General features: G+C 44.8%; 2 protein-coding genes across 2 annotated transcripts in view; one reads left to right on the top strand and one right to left on the bottom strand.

Annotated features, from left to right (window-relative positions):
• The first annotated feature begins 2,549 nt into the window (after nt 1–2,549).
• On the top strand, nt 2,550–7,515 carry adi1 (acireductone dioxygenase 1). The gene is made up of 4 exons (XM_080849740.1): nt 2,550–2,885; nt 6,484–6,603; nt 6,801–6,980; nt 7,097–7,515. Exons 1-4 carry the CDS (start codon nt 2,718–2,720, stop codon nt 7,211–7,213), a joined length of 585 nt encoding a protein of 194 aa, XP_080705866.1. The 5' UTR covers nt 2,550–2,717; the 3' UTR covers nt 7,214–7,515.
• Nucleotides 7,516–10,665: 3,150 nt separating this feature from the next.
• trappc12 (trafficking protein particle complex subunit 12) overlaps nt 10,666–23,184 on the bottom strand; it is a 20,153-nt gene continuing 7,634 nt past the window's right edge. Inside the window, exons 4-12 of the mRNA XM_080850649.1 lie at nt 20,513–20,626; nt 19,288–19,426; nt 17,856–17,968; nt 17,572–17,644; nt 14,873–14,946; nt 13,138–13,236; nt 12,577–12,680; nt 12,137–12,224; nt 10,666–11,598 (exon numbers count right to left, since the gene is read on the bottom strand). Coding sequence (XP_080706775.1) covers nt 11,356–11,598; nt 12,137–12,224; nt 12,577–12,680; nt 13,138–13,236; nt 14,873–14,946; nt 17,572–17,644; nt 17,856–17,968; nt 19,288–19,426; nt 20,513–20,626 — 1,047 coding nt within the window. The 3' untranslated portion in view covers nt 10,666–11,355. The remainder of the gene's footprint in view (nt 11,599–12,136; nt 12,225–12,576; nt 12,681–13,137; nt 13,237–14,872; nt 14,947–17,571; nt 17,645–17,855; nt 17,969–19,287; nt 19,427–20,512; nt 20,627–23,184) is intronic.

Genomic DNA, 23,184 nt, shown 5'->3' with positions numbered 1-23,184 from the left:
TAACTTTTTATAATAATAATCGTTTAAAAGTTATAGTATTAGACAGTAAAACATAAAGTTTTTTCAGTTCTGGTGAGATGCCAATTTTTAAACCATAAGCATATACAGTATACATGTATGATGTATACATTTCTATTTATTTTTAACAGCATCCCAACCCCAGATGATCAGCCTACTTTTATTTTCCGTTAGGGTAACTGTCTTGAAACGTGTTCATTAAATATTTTTATTTTATACTGTTTATGGTCACCTTTCATTTTCCCACTATGCCTGCAATGTACTTACAATCTGTAGAGACCTATTTTTCATTGTTATTGGCAGAGTCCATCTTTGGACAAAAATTGTGTAAAGGATTTACAGGAAACGATGCATTTACCCCTCATAACTGTTTGTTTCTATGTTTAGGGTTTTAACTGATTGCTCACTATAGTCGTAGCAGAGCTGTTTTAATTTACTGCTAATATAAACCCAACTGTCCTCCTCCAACTGCTTCATAGTCAAAGCATTTAGCAGGGTGGTTTACAGGATAGGTCTAGATTTTTCCCCCTCTTTGAATGATCTGAATTATGTATTTATATTTATGAAGGCAGACTGGTTATGAGAAATATTAAAGCTTTTATAGGGCAATCTTTTAAATATATCTATAGCCTATCTAAAGTTTTGGCCAGATATGCCATTTTAGATAAGATATGCAGAACGCATCCGGGCCAGATCTGATTCGGATTCGTGATCCTCATCTTTTCCGGATGTGTTCCGCCGTGCAAGTGGACTCTGATCCGGAGCCTATGATACTCTCATGGCGGATCCAGTGCGGAGTCAGTTTGCTATATGGGTTGGTGCTGTCGGTCAAGAAGACGTATTTCCGCTGGAAAACGTATTGAAACCGGACGTCGTCACTTCTCTCCGGTCTCTGGTTGGTTGAACCTTGTTATCTGACCTGAACAGAAAATGAATTAATTAAAAATGACTAATCTGACACGGTGTAAACGTTTGATTAGCACGCTAACTGTGTATTTTGGTCATATAGCTTCGTAAAACAAGTTTTACATTCGGTTAACAAGTCACTTGTGTTTTTAGTTGTATGACTTCGTAAAGGTTCGGTTAACAAGTCAGTTGAGTATTGAGCCGTATATAACTTCACAAAAATAATAAATAAATAAATAAACTAGAAAATGCATTTCCTGAAGGAAATACCAGTGCATGAAATGCAAAAGTTAAGAAAGGAAGAAGAAAAGAAAGAAGAGTGAAAGAAGGAAAGAAGAGTAAAATAAGGAAAGAAGAAAGGAAAGAAGGGTCAAGAAAGGAAATAAGAATGGAAGGAGGAAAGAAGAGAGTAAAGAAGAGTGGAAGAAGGAAAGAAGAAAAGAAAGAAGAGTGAAGAAAGGAAAGAAGAGTGGAAGAAGGAAAGAAGAGTGGAAGAAGGAAAGAAGAAAAGAAAGAAGAGTGAAGAAAGGAAAGAAGAGTGGAAGAAGGAAAGAAGAGTGAAGAAAGTAAAGAAGAGTGGAAGAAGGAAAGAAGAAAAGAAAGAAGAGTGAAGAAAGGAAAGAAGAGTGGAAGAAGGAAAGAAGAGTGAAGAAAGTAAAGAAGAGTGGAAGAAGGAAAGAAGAAAAGAAAGAAGAGTGAGGAAAGGAAAGAAGAGTGGAAGAAGGAAAGAAAAAAAGAAAGAAGAGTGAAAGAAGAAAGGAAAGAATAGTGGAAGAAGGAAAGAAGAAAATAAAGAAGAAGAAAAGAAGGAAAGAAGAGTGGAAGAAGGAAAGAAGAGTGGAAGAAGGAAAGAAGAATGGACAAAGAAAGAAGAAAGGAAAGAAGAGTGAACAAGAGTGGCACTGGATAAAGACAGTAAAGAGAGAGTGAAGAGGGAAAATATTGAAAGAAGGAGAAAAAAAGAGTGAAGCAGAGAGATGGAGTGTGAGAGAAAGTAGAGTGAGAGGGATGGAGTGAAAGAAGAAGAGAGAAAAAAAAGTAAAGTATGGAAGGTGTTTCTTAAAATTCCTAGTTATACAGTTGAATGGAGAGGGACAGAGAGAAGAGGAGCCTTGGAACCTTGGCGCAGGTGTCAGTGAAGCACAGGTGCATGCCAGTTTAATGACCCTATTATGATGTCATAATGGCCCAATGTAAGTCAATTTAGATTTAAAGAAAATTTAGATTCGTTTTTCTTTAATATCTTAAAAAGTATAAAGTTTAGAAAAGTGAAAAATACATAGCATAAGTGTCCTTTACAAGACCTCCGCGACAAAGTTTGAACGAAGTTTGTAAGTTAAGCGGTTCCAGCTGAATTAATCGCAGAAAAAGGTAAAAAGAATAAGAAGAAGAAGCCTAGGAATAACAATACAGGGCATTTCATGCACTGTAATAAATAAATAACACGATCGTTTAAAGGTCAGGCGACCAACACAAGTTCTCAACGAAAAAGTAAAGGTCCTGTTATTAGGCAATTAAACGGAGTTAATCACCCACTTCCGGTTTCAATACGTTTTCCAGCGGCAACACGTCTTCTTGTCCGACTGGTGCTATGGGGCAATGTGTACATATGTTTTTCAGAACATTAAATGTCAAAACGCTTTACTGCTTTATAGATTAAAGTGAAGTAAGATCCTTTCCTTCGCGCTGTTATACCGCAGTATTCTTGGACTTTTCCTTTGAATTTGTACCTGTCCCGTCCAGAAATCAAGACCGGAAGCGACCTTCTGTATTCAGTTTCACGCTGCTGTCCCATGACCCATGTTGGATGTAGCAACGTAACCTACTTCCACCGACGGTCAGCTATGGATGCATGGTACATGGACGATTCTGATGAAGACCAAAGACTACCACATAAACTTGATCCGAACCAACCGGTACCCCTTGATGAATTGGAGAAAATCGGGGTTTTCTATTGGAGGGTGTGTAACGTTACTCAAGTTAGAGGAAATGTAGTTTATACAATCAGCTCAGTCAATGCAGTAAAGAGTGCACTAAATCATTTCAGCCGTGTTTGGTTAACCAGCTTGTTATAATTCAAAAGTGGCAACACCAGGCAACTAGTAGGTAGCCTATAACACTACGTTAAGGAACGATGATAGCCATTATAAGTTTGACAATGTCACATTTAGTGTAACGCTGGCTAACTTTGACGTAGATGTTTTAACACTATATTGGGATACTTACAAACATTCGCTAAGCATTTTGGTATATTTAAACTGGAACTTGAATTCGAGTTTTGCAATAGGTAATGCGGTACATCTTGACGTGCAAATGCCAGAAAGAAATACTGTTATTTACCTAATTTACCGTGTATTCCGAACACAAGACATTTCAAAAAAGATGGCTGGTCTGGAGCAAGAAAAGCAAAGCTAATTACCTGTTCATTAATGATGGCCATGCTAATTACCAAATTCATTAATGATGGCCATGCTAATTCTCATATTGGCATGTGGCTATGTAGGCCTATGTCGTTTCATTGAAGTTAGATTAGGTAGAGTTTGAAGTATCAGGTGCATGTGACACAGTGACGTGCGGTGAGGTTCCTAGCTGATGAGGCACAGAAACCGAAAGTGATTACGTCATTCCGATCTCTAGTTGTTTAAACATTTTTTTTTAAATGTATACATTATAAAAATGCATATGGTTTAAAATGTGTCATCTGACCAGGACTGAAAAAAGTTATGTTTCTTTGTCTAATACTATTACTTTTAAACGATCAGGGTTTTTTTTATTATAAGAAGTTATGCGGCTCAATACTCAACTGACTTGTTAACCTAACTTTTACAAGGCTATAGGCTTACAGCTAAACGTACAACCGGTGTGCTAATTGAACTTTTACACCCTGTCAAATAAGATATTAATAGTATCAAGCGAGCGTATGTAGCCCTCCCACCAATGATGTTGCTCATTTAATTTTGTCTCATTTATTTTTGTCTATAACTACGGTTTTGGGATGCTAATTTAAATGACTCGGACAGAGTTTTGAATTCGCAGTTTAGACAAAAACAATTGCATATTTATTTACACAACATATTCACAAGCAAACAGTTAAACACCGCAGACATAGCACACAATACCAAAATGTTCTACTGACCAGTATAATTCAAAGTTGGTGCACTTTCTTTGGAGCTCGTAACCGTCAATTAGAGGTGAAACAAACGTAATCCACTCACGACTATCCGTATAGTTCAGTGGAAATCCGTTGTCTTATCCCGCGATTTCCCTCCTCTTCTTGAGCGAATGCAGTCAGTAATTTAGCTCAGGAATAGCACCTAGTCTGCTCACAACTTCAAGGCATTTTTCCTGCGCTAGCAGCCTTTAGCGAGGTCCGTGTTTCAAATTAATATGTAGTCCCGTTGGGAAACGTGAAACACTCCAATACCTTCTGTCCCGTCGTTTGAAGCAAACCTTTTAGCTCCGGCATTGGTCTCCCATGTTCCCATGTCCCATTATCAATCATTTCCTGTTTGGACTGAAAGTCCAGTTTTGAGAACTGCTTCAGGTTAGCAATGCAATCTTTTTCGCTGTCAAGGTCAAAGTGAAGAAGAAGTCCAACGTCAGATTATATACCCAACAAGTTCCCTCTCGCTCGCCTCCCTTCTTGAAGCAGTGATACTGCGTGCCTCACTAACCATATTTTTCAATGCATTTTGAACTCAACTCAAAAGGTTCTACGCTTGCGCAGGCATGCGTAAAACCCAGTTTGGAGTGATTGCGCAATCTTTAGTGCGGCACTGCCTCCCCTGCCCATAGACTCCAATGCATCCATAGACATGTATAGTTTCAGACCTCTCTGGCAGCATCTGGGGTAAATGTACATGGGTCTACAATCAGACGAAAATTGAATAGACATGACATTCATGATCGGGTTGCTAGAAGGAAGCCTCTGCTCTCAAGAAAGAACAAAACTGCCCGTTTCAACTTTGCCCGAGAGCACTTGGATAAACCAAAGGCCTTCTGGAAGTCCCTTCTTTAAACAGATGAGTCCGAGATAGAATTATTTTGTCACGATCAAAACCAACAATTTTCGTCTGATTGTAGACCCATGTACATTTACCCCAGATGCTGCCAGAGAGGTCCGAAACTCTTTAGAGGTGATGTGTGGGTTGACTTTTACCTGATTTATTCTTCTTCTGGTGCTTCTTGGTGATGGTCTTGATGGGCGTCCACTTCTAGGCAGAGATGCGGTCATGTTGAATACCCTCCATTTCAAAATTATTTGTCTTGGATGGATGGATGGAGCTGGAATCTTTTGGAGATGGTCTTATAGCTTTCCCAAGACTGATGGGCTGTCAGTACCTTCTTCCTGATGTTCTCGGATAGCTCGTTTCCTCTCGGCATTGTTGATCTGTGTGGGTACACCTTGGCACTACAGTAGTTTGGTTGGTTTCCTCTCTCTTTTAATCTGTATGGCCCAAACCTTTCCCTAAGGATGTCTCAGATGATCGGTTTGCTCAATTGACTAATTATTCACCCAAATAAGTTTCACTGAATCTGTTACCTGCTTGACTTTATCAATTCAGCTGGGGGTTCACTTACTTTTGAAATGGACTAATTCCATGTTTCATGTAGTTTTTCAGCTTCTCAAACAATTTCCTCTAAACAAGTACATGCAAATGATAAACATAAACCTGACATTTCATCTATGGAAAATTGGTGATAAAAAAATGAAAAATCATGGTAAAACAACAGAAAACGCTTAAGTCCTCAAGGGGTTCACATACTTTCAAGTGGCACTGTATCCTTCACAGCAAGTTCTCATTTAATCATTATTAAAATGTCACCATCTGTCACTATCACTACATCCTCCCCCTTTACATTAACCCTGTTTGTCACCTAGCATTTCATAGAAGACTGTAGGTACAATTGGTACCACCCTCACGTAAAAGCACCAAAATATGTAGGTACCTTACCTTGTGAGCAGGTGCCGGGTAAATGTGGGTGCAATACGTAGGTTCTGGATTAAACCATAGGCAAGTTACTGATTGAAGTCAAACACAATGTACGAATTCCATGTGTACCTACAAGACATATTAAACCTTGTTGTACTATCCAACTTTTCCTTAAGCAGAATAACTCTCAGATTTGGTACATTAACATATTAAACCATCTTGCATTGGATTCTTTTTGAACAATTACAATACAAGGTCATTCTGAATAGAACTCGGAGTTCTATAATAAGTGTGAATGTTCAAGTAATTTTGAATGCATTGGGGAACACGTGCACAGACTCCATGTGCTGGAGACAAGAAGAACCTTGGTTAGAGGTGGAGTCAGGCAAAGTGTTGGAACAGGGTGTGTCCAGTATTTTACTTAAGTCAAATGAGAAGTAGATGTACTTGCTTATGAATGAATGATGTATTCACTGACTAATTGAGCAGTTGATTCACAAAATAGGAATGTCATGTTTGCAGGTAAGTCCTAGTTGAAAATACAGTCTTCAAAAATCCAAATCTGACTTAATGCACTGATTTCTAGAACCTTGACAAATTGAAACAGCTTTCCCTTTCTTTACAGTTAAACGCAGACATCTATGAAAATGACCCACAGCTGGAGAACATTCGTAAAGACAGGGGGTATTCATATATGGACATCATCACTGTACATAAGGACAAACTCCCCAACTATGAGGAAAAGGTAATTTTTTACCCCTATGTAAAGCAGTAAAGTTTTGGTCGAAAACTGGCGAAACCACCTGAAAGACCTTGGAAACACAAACACCACCACAGTTTGCATGGATGAAAGCTTGCTATTCTGCTAACTGGTGTCTTTCACAAATTCTCCATTGAAAGCATATCAAGTTAGCTTCATGTCAATGGCTCTTTCTCCCCCAGTTGAAAATGTTCTATGAAGAGCATCTACACCTGGATGAGGAGATACGTTACATCTTGGATGGAAGTGGCTACTTTGATGTCAGGAATAAAGATGACCGATGGATCAGGATTGCCATGTCCAAAGGGGACATGATCACCCTACCAGCAGGCATTTACCATAGGTTCACCATGGATGAAATGGTAAGGCTCAGCTTCATGACATTTTATCCACTCATGAGTCAGTCACTTGCAAGTTACCATGGGTTGACATGGCCCTTCTTTATCATATTTTATTCATTGTACTTTTATTCTTTCAGAACTATGCAAAAGCCATGAGGTTGTTTGTGGGAGAGCCCGTGTGGATGGCTTATAACCGGCCTTGTGACGACCTTGAGATCCGGCAGAAGTATCTGAACTCATTAAAATGTGCTTAAGTGTCATGTGAGCTGTAATTTGCTAATCAGCATATAAGTAGCGTAGCCTTTTGAGTCTAAAAGATACAGCCGTTGTTGTTACACTATGGATTGATTAATGTTTACAGCACAAAATCTACTAACACTAGTGCCTTGGCAGAGAACTAAGGCTAGACATCTCCGTAACAGGAATTGTAATTACTCTACTGTGGTAATACTTAAAATAAATTGTACAAAAGACAGGATGTAATGTTTACACCCTCCTTGTGCAGTTTGAAGCTAAACAATAATATAATTACTATGTTAGTTTTGTGGGTTTTTGTTGTAGAAACACTGTAGCCATTAAAGAATTATGTTACGGGGTGAATTCTGTAGAATGTTGCTGTGGTGAGAGGGATCTTTCCGGTTTATCCAAAAATTCCAGTCTCTATGGTAAAGTGTCAGTATTCCATGCAGCAGACCACACACACACACTCACAGTGGAGTGTATAATGCAGTGAACATAAGGTTGTTGTTATCCAAATGATCACTTTCTTTGTTATTAGGCCTGCAGACACTCAGTGCGGGCACATGATGGCAGCACTCCGATGCCATCCAATTCTCTCCATGGGGTCTCCATGGGGGGTTAACTGCTCTATCTCAAAGCACATGGCAGTGACCAATCTAGATCTTGGCCACGGCAGTTCAAATCAAATGCGGAATGTTTACATCTGCTACCGTTGATTATACAGTAAATACGTTGTGAAATGAAACAAAAACACACCACAGTTAAAGTTGTATTAGTATTGATTGATTCACATCGATATGAATGGATTACATGACTAACAACTGGTGGAAAGTAATATGAAAATATTTGTTCACTGAATTAGCGTTCTGTCCCAAACAGTTGCGTTCCAGTTTCAAAGTTTCAGTTTCGCTTTCAGTATTTCAACGTGAATGAGAGGGAGCACAAGAACTGAGCGTCTAGCAGCGTTTATCATATCATATACATTATATATGAATGATGCATGTATATGTCTGTGGGCACGATCTCAAGCACGTGCAAAAGTTGTTGTCCAATTTGAATCAGATACGAGAGACACATGCGCGCCCAGTCCAATTACCAGCGGAATCGAATCGTGTGTCCAGGGGTTTACATCGGAGTCCAGTCGGACTCAAGTCGGACACAATGAATCTAGTTCTGAGGAGACACATGTGTCCAATATCCAATTTAAATCGGACTGAAATCGGAAATTGGACACATGTGTCCACACTGACTGGTGGTTCTCCAACCTTTCAGTGTTCCCTCTTCACACTAAAGGATTCATTTGTGCTGGAACAAGCTGGATCACTACCCATTAGTACAGTGGCTTGCAGAAGTATTTGACCCCCTGAAAGTCATCACCATTTTCTGGTTTACAAAAGATACTGAAACATATTTTCCCAATCAGTATTTTCATTCTGAACACTTATGCTGAAGTATATTTGTGAAGGATAAACAAGTTGTTTGTCTACTAACATTTTTAATAAATAAATATTTAAAATAGAGAAAGATTTTTTTTATATATATATATTCTGCAACACCCTCCAGCAAGTCAACAAGTTTTAAGTGGGACAGTACCACCTTTGCACATTGTTCTGCAGTGTTATTTACCATTGTTCTTGGCAGATTTTATATAGATCATCAAGGTTGCTGAAGTGGCGGTCCTGGACTGTAGTATTAGATTTTCTTTTTAAGCAACTCTGGTAATTGTCCTACTGGTAGGTAGTCCCTATCTTAAACTTAGTTCCATAATATATTGCAGCAGGGTTTCTTGTGATATTGTGTTGATTTTATGCCTTTATTTTCCATTTCCTATTATTTTACACAACCTGGCTGAAGACCCTTAGTCTTTGTCATAACTAGGAGATGTCTTCTTAAAACATCAATAGGTATCTACTTATGATCAGTTATTGTCAAAACAAGTGGCACTTCTGTGTCATTAGTACATTAGCTATCTGCTTTAATCTGGAAATCAAAAGCACAGGGGTTAGAATACTTTTGCAAGTTTTATATTTCATTTTTTTTTTAAACAGACAAATAACTTCCGCCTTTGTACATAAGTGGTTCTCAACCGGGGTAGGGGTACGCGAAGGTAGTCCAGGGGGTAAGTGAGATTTTTTAAAGATATATTTAAAGTTAGCCTCCATTCAAAAATCCTTTAAAAATAGTTATTATACTGCTCTTTAGAATGTTCCAAAAGTTCTGTTGATTTGTATGGGCCATGTGTTGGTTAAATGTCTGCATTCGCAGGTTTGTAGTTTCTTGTTATTCACTGCTGCGAAAAGTTTATAACCGCTGTCATTGGCAATGCGTGAAGAACTATTTTCTTTTCTTAGCGGAATGCGGAAATTGCAACAAACTCATTAAAATGGGTAGGCTATTCTGGAGGAATATCTTCTATCGTTTTGACAAGTAACTGTATAATAAGCGCAGTTTTTTTCGCAAAAACATGGGAGCTGAACACACAACTGCTGCTGTTCACAGAAGTGCGTTGGCTCTTTCGAGGGGGAATACTCAAACGGCTGTTGGAATTACGATCTGAAGTACACACCTTTCTGATTGAGCACAGATCTCCCCATGCCACACAGACTGGTTTGCAAATATGTGCTATCTGGCACATATATTCAGCAAACTGAACGAACTAAATATGTCTGCAGGGAAAGGACACCAGCATTTTAAACCTGTATGACAAGGTGGGAGGCTTTCTAAAGAAAGCAGAGCTGTGGACCTGCATAGGGGGATTTCACCTGCTTTCCTCAGATGGATGATTTTATCTCTAGTGAGGAAGTGGATAGAGCTCCAGTCAAGTTGGTCATCGTGGGACATTTGACCAATTTGATTCCGAATTTAAATTTTCAATGTCCTACTTTCCTGACATGGAGGAGAAATCTACACAGCTGGATTGGTTGAAAACCCCATTTCTCTTGTCTGAAGCATGGGGAAGCAAGCTACCTGCACTTATCAGGACACTCCTGGAAGTGTCATCTGACCGTGGCCTTGATCACAGCCTCCCTGCCACCAAGACTGACAAAGATGTTCAGTGAAGCAGAAGTTTCTTACTAAAATGTAATTGCAAACGTACTCAGTTCAATGCAACAATGTTCAATCTTCAGTGTTGACAGTTTAATAAACCAGATAATGATGGCATAGCGCTGTGTATTACATCTTTTTTTCAACCAAAAATGCCTATCGCTGGTTAGGGGGTACTTGGCTGAAAAAATATTTCACAGGGGGTACATCACTGAAAAAAGGTTGAGAACCACTGAAGAGCATAGATGTTTACAATAACAAATACTGAAAGGGAAAAATATGTGTCAGTACTATTTGCAATTGACTTTCTAGCTATTTGCAAGTGACTTTCTAGGGGGGTTTAATAATTTTGCAAGCATGTGCAAACACTGCTGCCAACTACATGTTCCTCATGAACTGCGCTGTGATGAATTCCACATGGTTAAAGACCAGTACAAGTTTATTTGGATGAACATGATTCTTCTAAAATCAACTGTCATACAGTACAGATAGTGATTAAGATTAACACAGAATGTAAACAGCAACCAGCATTCAAGAATCATTTACATAATATAACAATTTAAGAGGTGATCTTAAATCTTGATTCTTTCATTATTATAAAATATGTACATTTTTGGATCATACAAATACTTTACATTCCTTTTTTCACAAGATATGCGTTGTTTGACCTAGACCAAATACTACACCCTTTAGTGTTCAAGAAAATAAACAGACTTTAAAATGCAACTTGACCATTCATCCCATGGTGGTTTACTGCTATTGGTCTTTTGCTTTGGTCTTGGGATCACCTGCACTCCAGAAAGCCCTGCTACTACTGGTGAAGCCTGAGCACGTGTTGGGACCACAGGGACTTTCCCTGGCTTTCAGTGACTCACATTCATTAGCACTCACTTGATCACCCATTCAGTCAGTCAGACCACCAGTTGCATCCAAACCCAACACAAAAAAAAAAAAAACATTCAGGTCTAGCAGATGGCCAGGGAGGATGGAACCCTTTGGCCCATGTGGTAAGCGAGTTAATGCCCAATCAGGGATCCTGCCTGGCCCTGGCTCTCTGACTGGTGTGTGGGAGACCTTCATGAACAACCGTGGCTGGCCAGCGGGGGCACCCCTAGACCAGCTTGAGACACTGGGTGTTGAAGCTGTCCCCCTCGCGACAGGCCACAGCCTCCAGCAGGGCCTGCTTCTTCTGGGTGCTGCGAGAGGACTCCAGCTCGTACATGGTGGTGAGGTTGAAGAGGACGCTCTCGTGCAGGTAGAGTGCCGGGTCCTGCTGCACCATGCCCTCCAGCTGCCTCAGAGACTCCTTCAGACGGCCCAGGTAGAGGAGGCATACCGCCGCGTTGTTGTTGGCCTGGAGGTGGCCACAGAGGGGACAGGAGTTAGGAACATGCTAATCTATGAAACAACCTTTTAGACATTGTAGACAATATATTAATGCTACACATAATCACCATCTAAGAGTATCATGCACTAAAATGAATAGAAGATGTTGCTATGAAACCATACAATACTAATTGCTTTAAATTATTCAATGTTCAAATAATTCAATAGGTGATACTATGCTATGCTATGATACTATAAATACTTTGAAATTGCCTTTTTATAGTATTGTATACTGGTGTCACATTTTAGATTCATGTTCTCAATGCAAGGATTATCATTGTACTTAGAAAGCTAGCACATTGATTTGTAGAGTTCTAAATATATATCTAAATAGAAAAAACCTAATGGCTGTTTATAATGTACAGGGAAAACATCAAGTAAATTTAATCTGCTAATTCCCATCTAAAGCCAATACTGGATGCTCAGTCTGCTCTCGAGGTCTTATCACCTGTGGAAAGCTTAAACGTTTTCAAAATCTTACAGATGAGTAAAGATTGAGAACCTACCACCGGGTTCTTGGGATCAACTTTCAGTACACCAGAGAAGCATGTGTGTGCCTCAGAATAGTTATTCTGACTGAGGTAAACAAATGCCCTGGAGAGCCAAAGGGGTGAAAGAGATCATCACACACTTAAAACATACACCCTTCAAGTCACATTTTTAAAACAGAACATTCAACACACACCCTGTTGGCAAGTGCTACATGGATTCTCAGCTTATGGCAAAAGTAGAGGGGTAAAAATACATTTGCAAGTCAATAAATGAGGTGTGACCTCCGGTAGCAAGATCAACACTGTCAGACCGCACAAGGCCCAGATGGAGTGATACGGTGTGACTTTGTGTCCCTAAGTCATTTCTCTGTGGTATGAATGTACGAACACACACACACACACACACACACACACACACACACACACACACGCACACGCACACGCACACACCTTACCTATTCATCAGCACTGAAGTATCCTGCATGTCCCCCCCTTCCTTTGCCTGGCAGTCTTTTTCCACCTCCTGGAAATACCTCTCTGCAGTCTTAATGTCCCCAATCTAATAATAAAGATGATAGCAAAACAATTATCACTTTGGGGCAACGATCACATGGTTCACTGAGCGGCGTCTACCGTTATCACGATGATCTGAGTCGACTGCTGTGGAACACAAGCTAACTGAACACAGGGCTGTGTCTGAGACCTTATCTTCCCCCATGTTGTATCTGGTATCAGCAGAAGCTCCACACAGTAAAATGATGATGGCGTTTGACTTCACCACAGCCCTAGACTTTGAGGAGTGGTTAGTAAAGTCCTGATTAAAAGAGGCAATTTTAGATTAGGCCCCCGGTGGGGACGGCCTGTCTGATACCGAGGGGCCGGATGGCGCAGAGGGCACCTGGTGCTGCTTCCATGAGGGAGGGGGAAAAAAAGAAAAAAGTTGTGGGTAAAAGGCGCTGAGTTGGTTTAAGTGAACGAGGACAGAAGGGAGGATCAGGGCTAAGGGCCACAATTACCTGCAGGAAGATGCGACCGATGCCACTGAGCAGCTGCACCTTCTGCTGGGGCTCGTACTGGATGATGGAGTGGTACGTGTCCACAGCCAGAACATAGTCCTGGGAGTGGGAGCAAAGGGAGAGAGAGAGAGAGAGAGAGAGAGAGAGAGAGAGATAGAGAGAGTGAGGGAGAAAGAGAGAGAGAGAGAGAGAGAGGGGAAGAGAGAGAGGGAGAAAGAGAGATAGAGAATGAGAGAGAGAAAGAGAAAGAGAGGGCGAAAGAGAGGAAGAGAGAGAGGGAGAAAGAGAAAGAGAGGGAGAAAGAGAGAGAAAAAGAGCGAGAGAGAGAGAGGAGGCACAAAGGAACAAATAAATCAATGGGTCCAGGTCGTCACATGGGCGAATGTGTCATGTGGGGGTCGGGGGTGAGGGACTGTCCGTGAGGCTGCTGCTGCTGGTGGCTTCCAAAGATCACTCATGTGGACGCACAGATAAATGCTGAACTACACTGCTGGTTGGCCCATCATTCAAGACAATGGGCCTCAACTGCAATCTATATTATAGGATTCTCTGGCCTGCCTCAGAGAAAAAAGGGCAAGATAAGCAAGCAGCCAATGTGGGAATGTTTAGTATGTGAACGTTTAGAAAGTATGGGAGCAGTTTGCTGATGAGATCTATGCTGCCCGAGTCGATATGTGTGTGGTTGGACATGTGTCTGTTCAGGGCTTCGCCAGCAGGGGGCTCTCTGTGCCAGAGAATGAGCAACACTGAGTCTTCAGTCAGGCTATGACAAAGAAACACCAGAGCTGCTCACCACCACAACACTGTCACCAGGACTGCTCACCAGCTTTCCTCCTATATTTTGCAAAAGCTTATAGTCTTAATATATAAAATGAAATAACATAAAATAGAGCATATTATTAGTTGCTAAGTAGTGAATGTCAATGACAAGTTCTGAAAATGCCCTCAGAGGGATACTTAATAAGTCTAATACAACTGCATTGGAAAATAATGTTGATGCTTTGCTACTGCAGTTATCCATGACTTGTGTGCTGTTGTGCTGCTCTTGGTTGATTTCTTTTTATATATGTCCCTATCTGATATCAGCAGCAATGAGAGCCACGGGGAGTCGCTACTGTAGAGAGATGGCTGACTGAAGTATGTGCACTGGCATGCACCTCTACGCTCCACTGTAGGTGTTCGTCAGAACAGTGGGGATCTGTGTGTGTGTGTGTGTGTGTGTGTGTGTGTGTGTGTGTGCCAAACAAATGACACCACCTACATCAATCTGTTATCAATGTGTGTACAATAGTAAACAATGGTGTCAGGATCAGTTGGGTTGCTGTGACCTCTCTGAGCACAGCATGCATTCTGGGAACAACAGTGAGAAACCAACCATCAGGGTGTGTGTGTGTGTGTGGGGGGGGGGGGGGGGGGGGATAGCTGCTCTTAAGTCAGATAACAGCCTTGTTTAATGTACAAAGTGTGTAACTGAAACAGATAATTGGAGAAGTTTGTGAGGAGAATGCAGACGGCTGTTGTGTGCTCACACATAGCATGTTGTATCGCTATTAGGTTTTAGATTTGGTGGAAACTACAGGGCGTGCTTATACCAGTGAATACGGTAGTAAGCATCTGCTGCAGCCCCCCTCCCACCACCCCACACACACACACACACACACACACACACACACACACACACACACACACACCTCCCTGCTGCCTTCCCCCCCACTCCACACCACCACCCACGTACCTTCATCATTAGCAGACAGTTTGCCATGGAGTACATCACCCGGCACAGACGTGACCTCCACAACTGAATGGAGGCTGCAAAACAGACAGGCAGGGAGAGAAAAACAGGAAGAAAGAAGAGACATGGACAGAGAGAGATAGAGAGAAATAGCGCAGATTAAGCACAGAGACATAGGGTGGCAAATTGTACTCCCCCCCCCACCCCTCCATCCTCGCTCCATAAGTACCATCAGCAACACCCCCTTACCCCCCTGAAACCATTAATTATTTGTCTGGGTGAGGGAATTATAGTGCGAACACACTGCGACACTCTCACACAGTCCACATCTCTCCGCCACAAAAGCTGCTTGCTGAACACACCCTCATCAGTTGCTATGTCTGTTAGCATATTCAGGAGTCTCTCGCTGTGTGTGTGTGTCTGTGTGTGTGTGTTTGTGTTTGTGTTTGTGTTTGCGTGTTTGTGCGCGTGCGTGCGTGTGTGTGTGCGTGTGTGCCTGTGTGCGTGTGTGCGGGTGTTTATATCTTTTGTTGTTAGAGATCAAGAGGGAGCTGGGAAGAGAATGCAGAGAGGCTGCAGCTCCAGAAGGCGTCTGCTGCCAGAGATGCAATGAGGCAAGACTGCAGTCGGTAGAGCAGTCATGGAGAGGAGAGAAGAGGAGGGGAGAGAGGAGGAGAAGCAGAGTAGAGGGAGAGGAGGGGAGAGAGAAGGACAGGAGCAGAGTAGAGGGAGAGGAGGGAAGAGAGGAGGAGAAGCAGAGTAGAGGGAGAGGAGAGAAGAGAGGAGGAGAAGCAGAGTAGAGGGAGAGGAGAGAAGAGAGGAGGAGAAGCAGAGTAGAGGGAGAGGAGGGGAGAGAGAAGGACAGGAGCAGAGTAGAGGGAGAGGAGGGAAGAGAGGAGGAGAAGCAGAGTAGAGGGAGAGGAAGGAAGAGAGGAGGAGAAGCAGAGTAGAGGGAGAGGAGGGAAGAGAGAAGGAGAAACAGAGTAGAGGGAGAGGAGAGAAGAGAGGAGGAGAAGCAGAGTAGAGGGAGAGGAGAGAAGAGAGGAGGAGAAGCAGAGTAGAGGGAGAGGAGGGAAGACAGGAGGACAGGAGCAGAGTAGAGGGAGAGGAGAGAAGAGAGGAGGAGAAGCAGAGTAGAGGGAGAGGAGGGAAGAGAGGAGGAGAAGCAGAGTAGAGGGAGAGGAGGGGAGAGAGAAGGACAGGAGGAGAGAAGAGGGAGAGGAAGGAAGAGAGGAGGACAGGAGCAGAGAAGAGGGAAGAACAGGCAAAGGGGATACAAGAGGAAGAGTGCGGTGGAAACGGTGCAATAAAGAGAAGGAAGCAATAAGAGGAAAGGGATGAGAAGGAAGAAGAAAAAATCATTCAAATGGTAAGTTTGAGATCTCCCAGCAGAGCAGAAATTGCTTTGAATTCACTGCAGCATCCCTGCAGCATGGCGGACTGACCTCTCTCTCTCTCTCTCTCTTTCTCTCTCCCTCCCTCCCTCCATTTCACATCCCCTCCCTCCTCGCTGACATCCATCTAACCCCTTCTTCATTAGCCTGCTGGCCTGCCTGAGGGCCGCGACCCAAGCGCCGGGTCCAGTCGAGCTCCATGTGGGCCGGACGGCCCGGGGATCTCTCTGACCCACTGCCAGGGCAGGGTGGAAGAGGAGGAAGAGGAGAGGAGAAGAGAGGAGAGGAGCGAGACCAGGCAGCAGCCCCACTCAGCACGAGGGACGCGGGGCTGTGGGCACTTGGCAGCTCCTCTGGAGACATGTGCCCGTGACGGGGGGGAGGCCCAATCGAGCCGCACATCAGCCGTGCCGGACGCAGCGGGGTGGCGCCGGGCTGCCCTACGTGGGATCTGGCAGCAGAGCGGCTCGCTCTCTCACCTCCGGCCCTGGAGGCAGCGAGTGGCGTCAGGGGAGCGCCCGTGGGGGTGGGGGTGGGGGTGGGGAGGAATGGGAGTGCCATCACTGGATAATGTCTTTAGCTGTCCATACATTTTCTGTTTGATGAGATTTGTGCCAAAAGCTTCGGGGAGTCTGATTCTGTGTTCACCTGGTTCCTCAGTCCCACAGGGTCCGGTGTTTTAAATACATGCTTTCTTTCAAAATAAGCTATGTCAACATGGAAGCAGACCTACTGCCTCACTAAGGCCTTTGCATAGGATTGCATTTGTTCAGACACTGTATAAACTTGGGTGTTTAACCTCTTCCAAAGACAAGAAGGTGCAATATCTATGAATAAACCCTTTGTATATAAAAGGAAATATGACAGCAATTTTGAAACAGTTGCGCTATTGGGAAATGTGTACAAAGAAATCTAATTGGCTATAGCCCTCCAGACATGATCTGAGGGCAGAGGACTATACAGACGCCAGCATTCCTCCTGCCGTTTGACTGGTCTGTGACGTGCCAGGCTCTGCACTTCCCTCAGTGAGCCAGCCCCTTTGTTTTGAAACTGTTTCTTCCTCGCACAACTTCAGCTGAGGAGGTTCACTCTCTTCCTCGCCTGTTAAATGCAACCCTCCACACGCTCCGCCAAACAACCATGACAGTTCATTAGTGGCCGGCTCCACTAGCGTGTTCCATTCCGTTACCTTGGCAAATTGGTCCAGCTGATGCCCTTGTTTGCTCTCTAACAACATTAAGTGGACCTCAACACCAGACCAAACCTTCATTCATTTCAATACAAAGGGCTCCGTGCGCGCCTCCATACCTTGCCTGTTGTCCTTAGTCAGGTTCATCATGCTGCCATCTTCTGCCAGGCCCTCCTCTAAATGATCCAGGATCTGTCAGAAAACAAGAGACACCCAGGAAAACAGTTCACACTCCGAGAGAGATACCCTTGCACTTGTTGGTGAGGTACTGGATATGTGTGTGTGTGTGTGTGTGTGTGTGTGTGTGTGTGTGTGTGTGTGTGCCTGTGTGTGTGTGTGGGTGTGTGTGTGTGTGTATGTGTGTGTGTGTGTGTATGTGTGCTTTTGATGGTCGGTGTCTCACCTTCTGACAGACAGTCCTCATCCTGTGCAGCCGGTCCAGAGACTCCTGGGGCTTCCCGAGGTACTGAGGCAGCTCCGCGTGCAGGACACGCATGGAGAAGGGAACCATTGAACCTGAACAACAGGGCCAGAGGAAAAGCAGTCAGCTTTCAGACAAGCACTCACACACACACACACACACACACACACACACACACACACACACACACACACACACACAAAGCAGAGCCCACCGCTAGGGCTGCAGAAGCCCAATGGAGGGCTACCTCTAGGCTAGAGCATAGACATTGCCTCAGCATTCTTTTTGATCCGGCAAGACTCTTTGATAAGGCACAGGCTCCGGCAGCTGTCTACGGGGCTCAGGCCCCTTTGATAATCTCAGCCCAAGTCCACAAACTCTGGCCTTCATGTCTGAAGTCCTGTCTGGTGATCAGTCGCGCCTTAATGACATCAGAGGACAGGCGAAAGTGCTAAGAAATCACCAGTTTAACAATGCAGGAGAAGCTCCACACAGCAAAATAAGCCAAAAATGCAAACCCATTTGGCCCAATGTGAAGATCTAACCCGTCCTGGCATGAGGTGTTACCAATGTGTTTGATAGTATTTGCATTTACTTGCCTGCCTTTACACAACAATTGTTAATATAAAAAACAAGCATGCAAAAGAAAACGACACACACACACACACACACACACACACACACACACACACACACACACACACACACACACACACACACACACACACACACACACACACACACACACACACACACACACACACACACACACACACACACACACACACACACACACAGGCCACAAATCCCACAGATGCTACTGAATTCCGTTGGGGGTCTATTTACTGGCCAAACTAATGAAATCCACCACTAGGTTATGCCTTTTGATGCCAGCTTGGAGAGATATTCTCCAACAGATATCCATAAAGCACAATGTTTTCATTACTGAACCTGATGTATGTACCGAGGTCGGACGCTTCAGGGCATCTGCTGCTCATCACTGCAGCAAATCACAGCCTGAACTCCACCTATTAAAGCCATTATTACACAATACACTGACACGTATGATACAAAGCCACCATCCCAGTGGCCTGGGACTCTTTCTCCTGCCCCAGCCCATTCTCATTGTTGTTGAATGGATTCATGTTACACTGTCAGCATTATATATCTGCCCTGATGCTCCCCTTGTACTTCAGCCCTTCACTGCATTGCCAACTAGCAGACTGGATGCTTGTATGTGTGCTGTAACTGGAGGGCGCTTTGATCGTGTGGCACGGCACTGCCAACCCAACCCGACCCCCAGTGGGGAGGGCACAGCGGTTGGTGCCAGCGGGAGCAGAGGCAAGGGTTAGGGTTACAGCTGGATGCCGCGCGCTGGTGGGCACCATGTCGGCGCCAGCTGGCTGGTACTCACCGTGTCGGCCCGGGTAGACGGACGGGTAGTACTCGTAGTACAGGTCCGGCAGGTCCAAATTCCCGAAGGGTTCGCATTCCAGCTCGGCGTTCTGAAAGAGGCTGAGCTTGGTGAGCAGGGCCAGCCGCACAAACCAGAGCTGCAGGGGAAGACAGGACAAAATGGACTCACAAAGCCACAGCAAATGTGCCTCTGCACACGGTTTCATAAATGGAGCTAGCAAAAGGCTTATATTCGTGCTCAAATCCATGATACATCATTCACTTAACAAAAGAAGATATGGCAAAAAAAGGATACAGGAATGATTGCAGGGCTGACTGACTAAAAGCTAACCATTTCTCTTTTTTCTCAGCACATTTTATTTCATTGACAGGTCAACTCCCCATAATTCAGACTGTTTTATGCAAAGGCATGCCAACACAATAGCGGCGCAGTGCCACATGAGGCCAGAACATCAGAGAGACTAGGTCTCTTTGATATGAGTGGATCCTGGGTGCGTGGGGATCTGCCCCCTCCCCGCTCCCCCTCCCGCTCCACTCCGCTCCCCCCTGGTGGCCTGTGTGGGTGCTGCTGGGCCGGGGGAGAGCAATGCTGAGCGCTGCCAGTGCCTCTCCTCTCCTCTCCTCTCCTCTCCTCTCCTCTCCTCTCTGCTCCGCTCTGCTCTGCTCTACTACAGGACACTTCAAACACACCCGCACGGCTCATCAGGGGCCAGAGATGTGGGTTTGACGTCTGTGTGTGTGTGTGTGTGTGTGTGTGTGTGTGTGTGTGTGTGTGTGTGTGTGTGTGTGTGTGTGTGTGTGCTGGAAGTATCAGTGTGCTTCTGGGACAGGTCTCATACAGGAGAAATTATTGTGTTTATATGTGCTTGTTATGTGCGGCCATGCCCCTATGTGTGTGCGAGTTAATGAGTAGCACAAAGAGACATGAAAAGTGATAGATAAACAGACACAAGAGAGAGAGAGAGAGAGAGAGAGAGAGAGAGAGAGAGAGAGAGAGAGAGAGAAACAGACAGTGTGCGTGTATGTGTGATACAGAGAGGGAGGGAAATGAAAAAGCAGGGTGGTGGTGTAGCTCTCTGATGTGTGGGACACTTGTCTGCGTGCATTAGCGTCATGCCAGGGGCACAAAAACAAAAACAAGCCCCCCCCAACATCAGTTCGCCCACCACATCTCCTTACTCATGTGAGCCTACATTTCCCATGTGCCACTGCGGGCTCCTCACCTGCAGGGAGTCGGTAGTGTGGCTGGTGGGCTGCCCGCTCTTGCCGTAGCCCTGTCCGTGCGCCGTCAGCAGTCGGCCCGTCAGGTCCACGGCTGCCCTCCAGTTCTTGGTGCTCTGGGGGTTGCCACGCCATACAAGGTGAGGGGGAGAAATGAACCCATTAAGCCAACAGCTGCTTCCACAGGAGGGTGTGTGTGTTTGAGTGTGTGTGTGTGTGTGTGTGTGAGGGAGGGGGAGAGAGCGAGTTTTTGGCCCTCTTTTGGCAATGATGAAGGTCAGTGTGGCCATTTCCAGTGATCTGCCCGCGTCATCCATCACGCCTGCACCTCTAATTAAGCACTGGCTTTTTAAGCAGGCGTGTGGGAGGACGGCATTCGAACAGGAACTCGGGCGACCTGCGAGAGACCTGGCCAGCCGAGCGGGACGACCTGGAGGAGATGTCGCCTGCGCCTGTCATTCTGACGGCCTGGCTCCCTCTTCGCTTGGCTCGCTCGCTCTCCCTCTCTCTCTCTTCCCTGGCCTCTCTTCTCCCTCTCTCTCTCTCGATCTTTTATTTCCCTTGTTCCCCATCACCGTCTTTGCCACACTCTTTGCAAACCTTTTTACTGTCTCGTCTCAGCTTTTTCTGCGGATTACCTCCTGTCTTTTCACTCCACTTTCTCCCTCACAAATACGCACCATAGTAACACAGTCACACACACACACACACACACACACACACACACACACACACACACACACACACACACACACACACACACACACACACACACACACACACACACACACACACACACACACACACACACACACACACACACACACACACACACACACACACACACACACACACACTTTTAGGTTACCTGCACATTTTTCTCATTCTTTTGCTATCTCTCCTAAAGAACATGCATCTCCTCTCCCTGCATCTATCTAATCCCTCTCTCTAGCTCTAGCTCTTGCTCTCCCCTCCCCTCCCTCCCTCCCTCTCTCTCTCCCTCCCTCTCTCTCTCTGTCAGTGGCCTCCGTGCCTCTAAATCTTAATTAGGGGGAGAAATGAAGCTGAAAACGACTGGCAGGGAAACGGGCGAAAGCAGCTGCAGCCACTGAGCCAGAAGATAAAAAAGGCAATGGGACTGGAGATGTGGGCCCATTACCATGGGAGACTACCACACACTCTCCCCACCTACTACACAGCCCTCCCAAATCCATCCACAAAAACAATCAACACAAATAAAAAGTACTGAAAACGAGTTCTATCTGAGAGGCATATGTGATACATGTTGATCAGTTTATTAAACATGGAACAGAGAGAGAGAGAGAGAGAGAGAGAGAGAGAGAGAGAGAGAGAAGGAGAGAGAGAGAGAGAGAGAGAGAAAATGATATGTGAGGGACTGAAGTGGAGGAATAACCTGCAGAGGGGACAGGAGGGAGGACAAAACAATGGTGACAGGAGGAGGGGACGTGGAGGAGAGAAGAGGGAGAAGAGGGGGTGCAGAGAACACAACAGGGAGAGGGAAGACAGACAGCAGAGGAGAAAACAGGGAGGGGAGAGAGAAGCCAGTGGGAGCCTGCAGAACGAGAGAACAAGAGTGAGAGGGAGAGAGAGAGAGAGAGAGAGAGAGCGAGAAAAAACCAGAGCAGCATCTGTTGAGGAGCCTGTGCATTTCACTGCAGGGGACTGCATGCGCCACTCTCCAGCTCCCTCCCTTCCTCTTTCCTCCCTCCAGCCCTTTCAACCATCAAACACACACACACACACACACACACACACACACACACACACACACACTCCCTCTCCCCCTCTCACTCACATCAAAGTCCAACCTTCCACGCTGCCACGAGTGTCAGGCATTCGTGATGGGCTTAGCCGCACCATAATTGAGACGCACTTCAGCCCCAGAATTGCAACCCCCCCCTAAACACACACACACACACACACACACACACACACACCACCCACCAATTGCTGCATGATGCCACACACACTCAGATCAGACTCATTACTGCCAGCCCTCTGCAGAGAGAGCTCTTCTCAGGCACCGCCACGCTTGACGCTAAGCACCTTAGCATGCCTGACATGTGCTGCTGCTGCTGTGGTGGTGGAGGTGGAGGTGGAGGTGGAGGTGGAGGTGGAGGTGCAGCTTCCTCCAGGCCAGGTCCTTCCCCTTTCCCCAAACACATTAAATATGGATCAGCTCGTGCCAGGTGTGGGGATGAATAAAATAAGATTCATCGAGTGACGGACGATCAGGTAGGAAGGTCCGCATGATGGGGTTATTAATAATGGATGCCTTCATATTGGTCCTGCATTGGGAGACAATTGAGTCTTGGCAATAGTTTGGCTAAAAATGAGGGTAGGTTGAGAAGATCATCTCACCGTAATTAGGCCCCGATTGTGATGTGTAATATTTCACGAGGGAGAAGGAGAGGGGGGTTTACTTGAATGTGGCAGAATGAATGCAGGGGGTTGAGTAATCCTAGGTTGCAAAAGTCTCCATTCCTTCCACAAAAAGGTTTGCAAAATTGTACAGCAAGATGCAGGTTTACCAGGAGCACACACACACACACACACAAACTAACACACACACACACACACACACACACACACACACACACACACACACACACACACACACACACACACACACACACACACACACACACACACA

Source organism: Sprattus sprattus (assembly GCF_963457725.1).
Source record: "Sprattus sprattus genome assembly, chromosome: 13".
NCBI lineage: Eukaryota > Metazoa > Chordata > Actinopteri > Clupeiformes > Clupeidae > Sprattus > Sprattus sprattus.
This window is presented reverse-complemented; position numbering and strand designations above follow the sequence as displayed.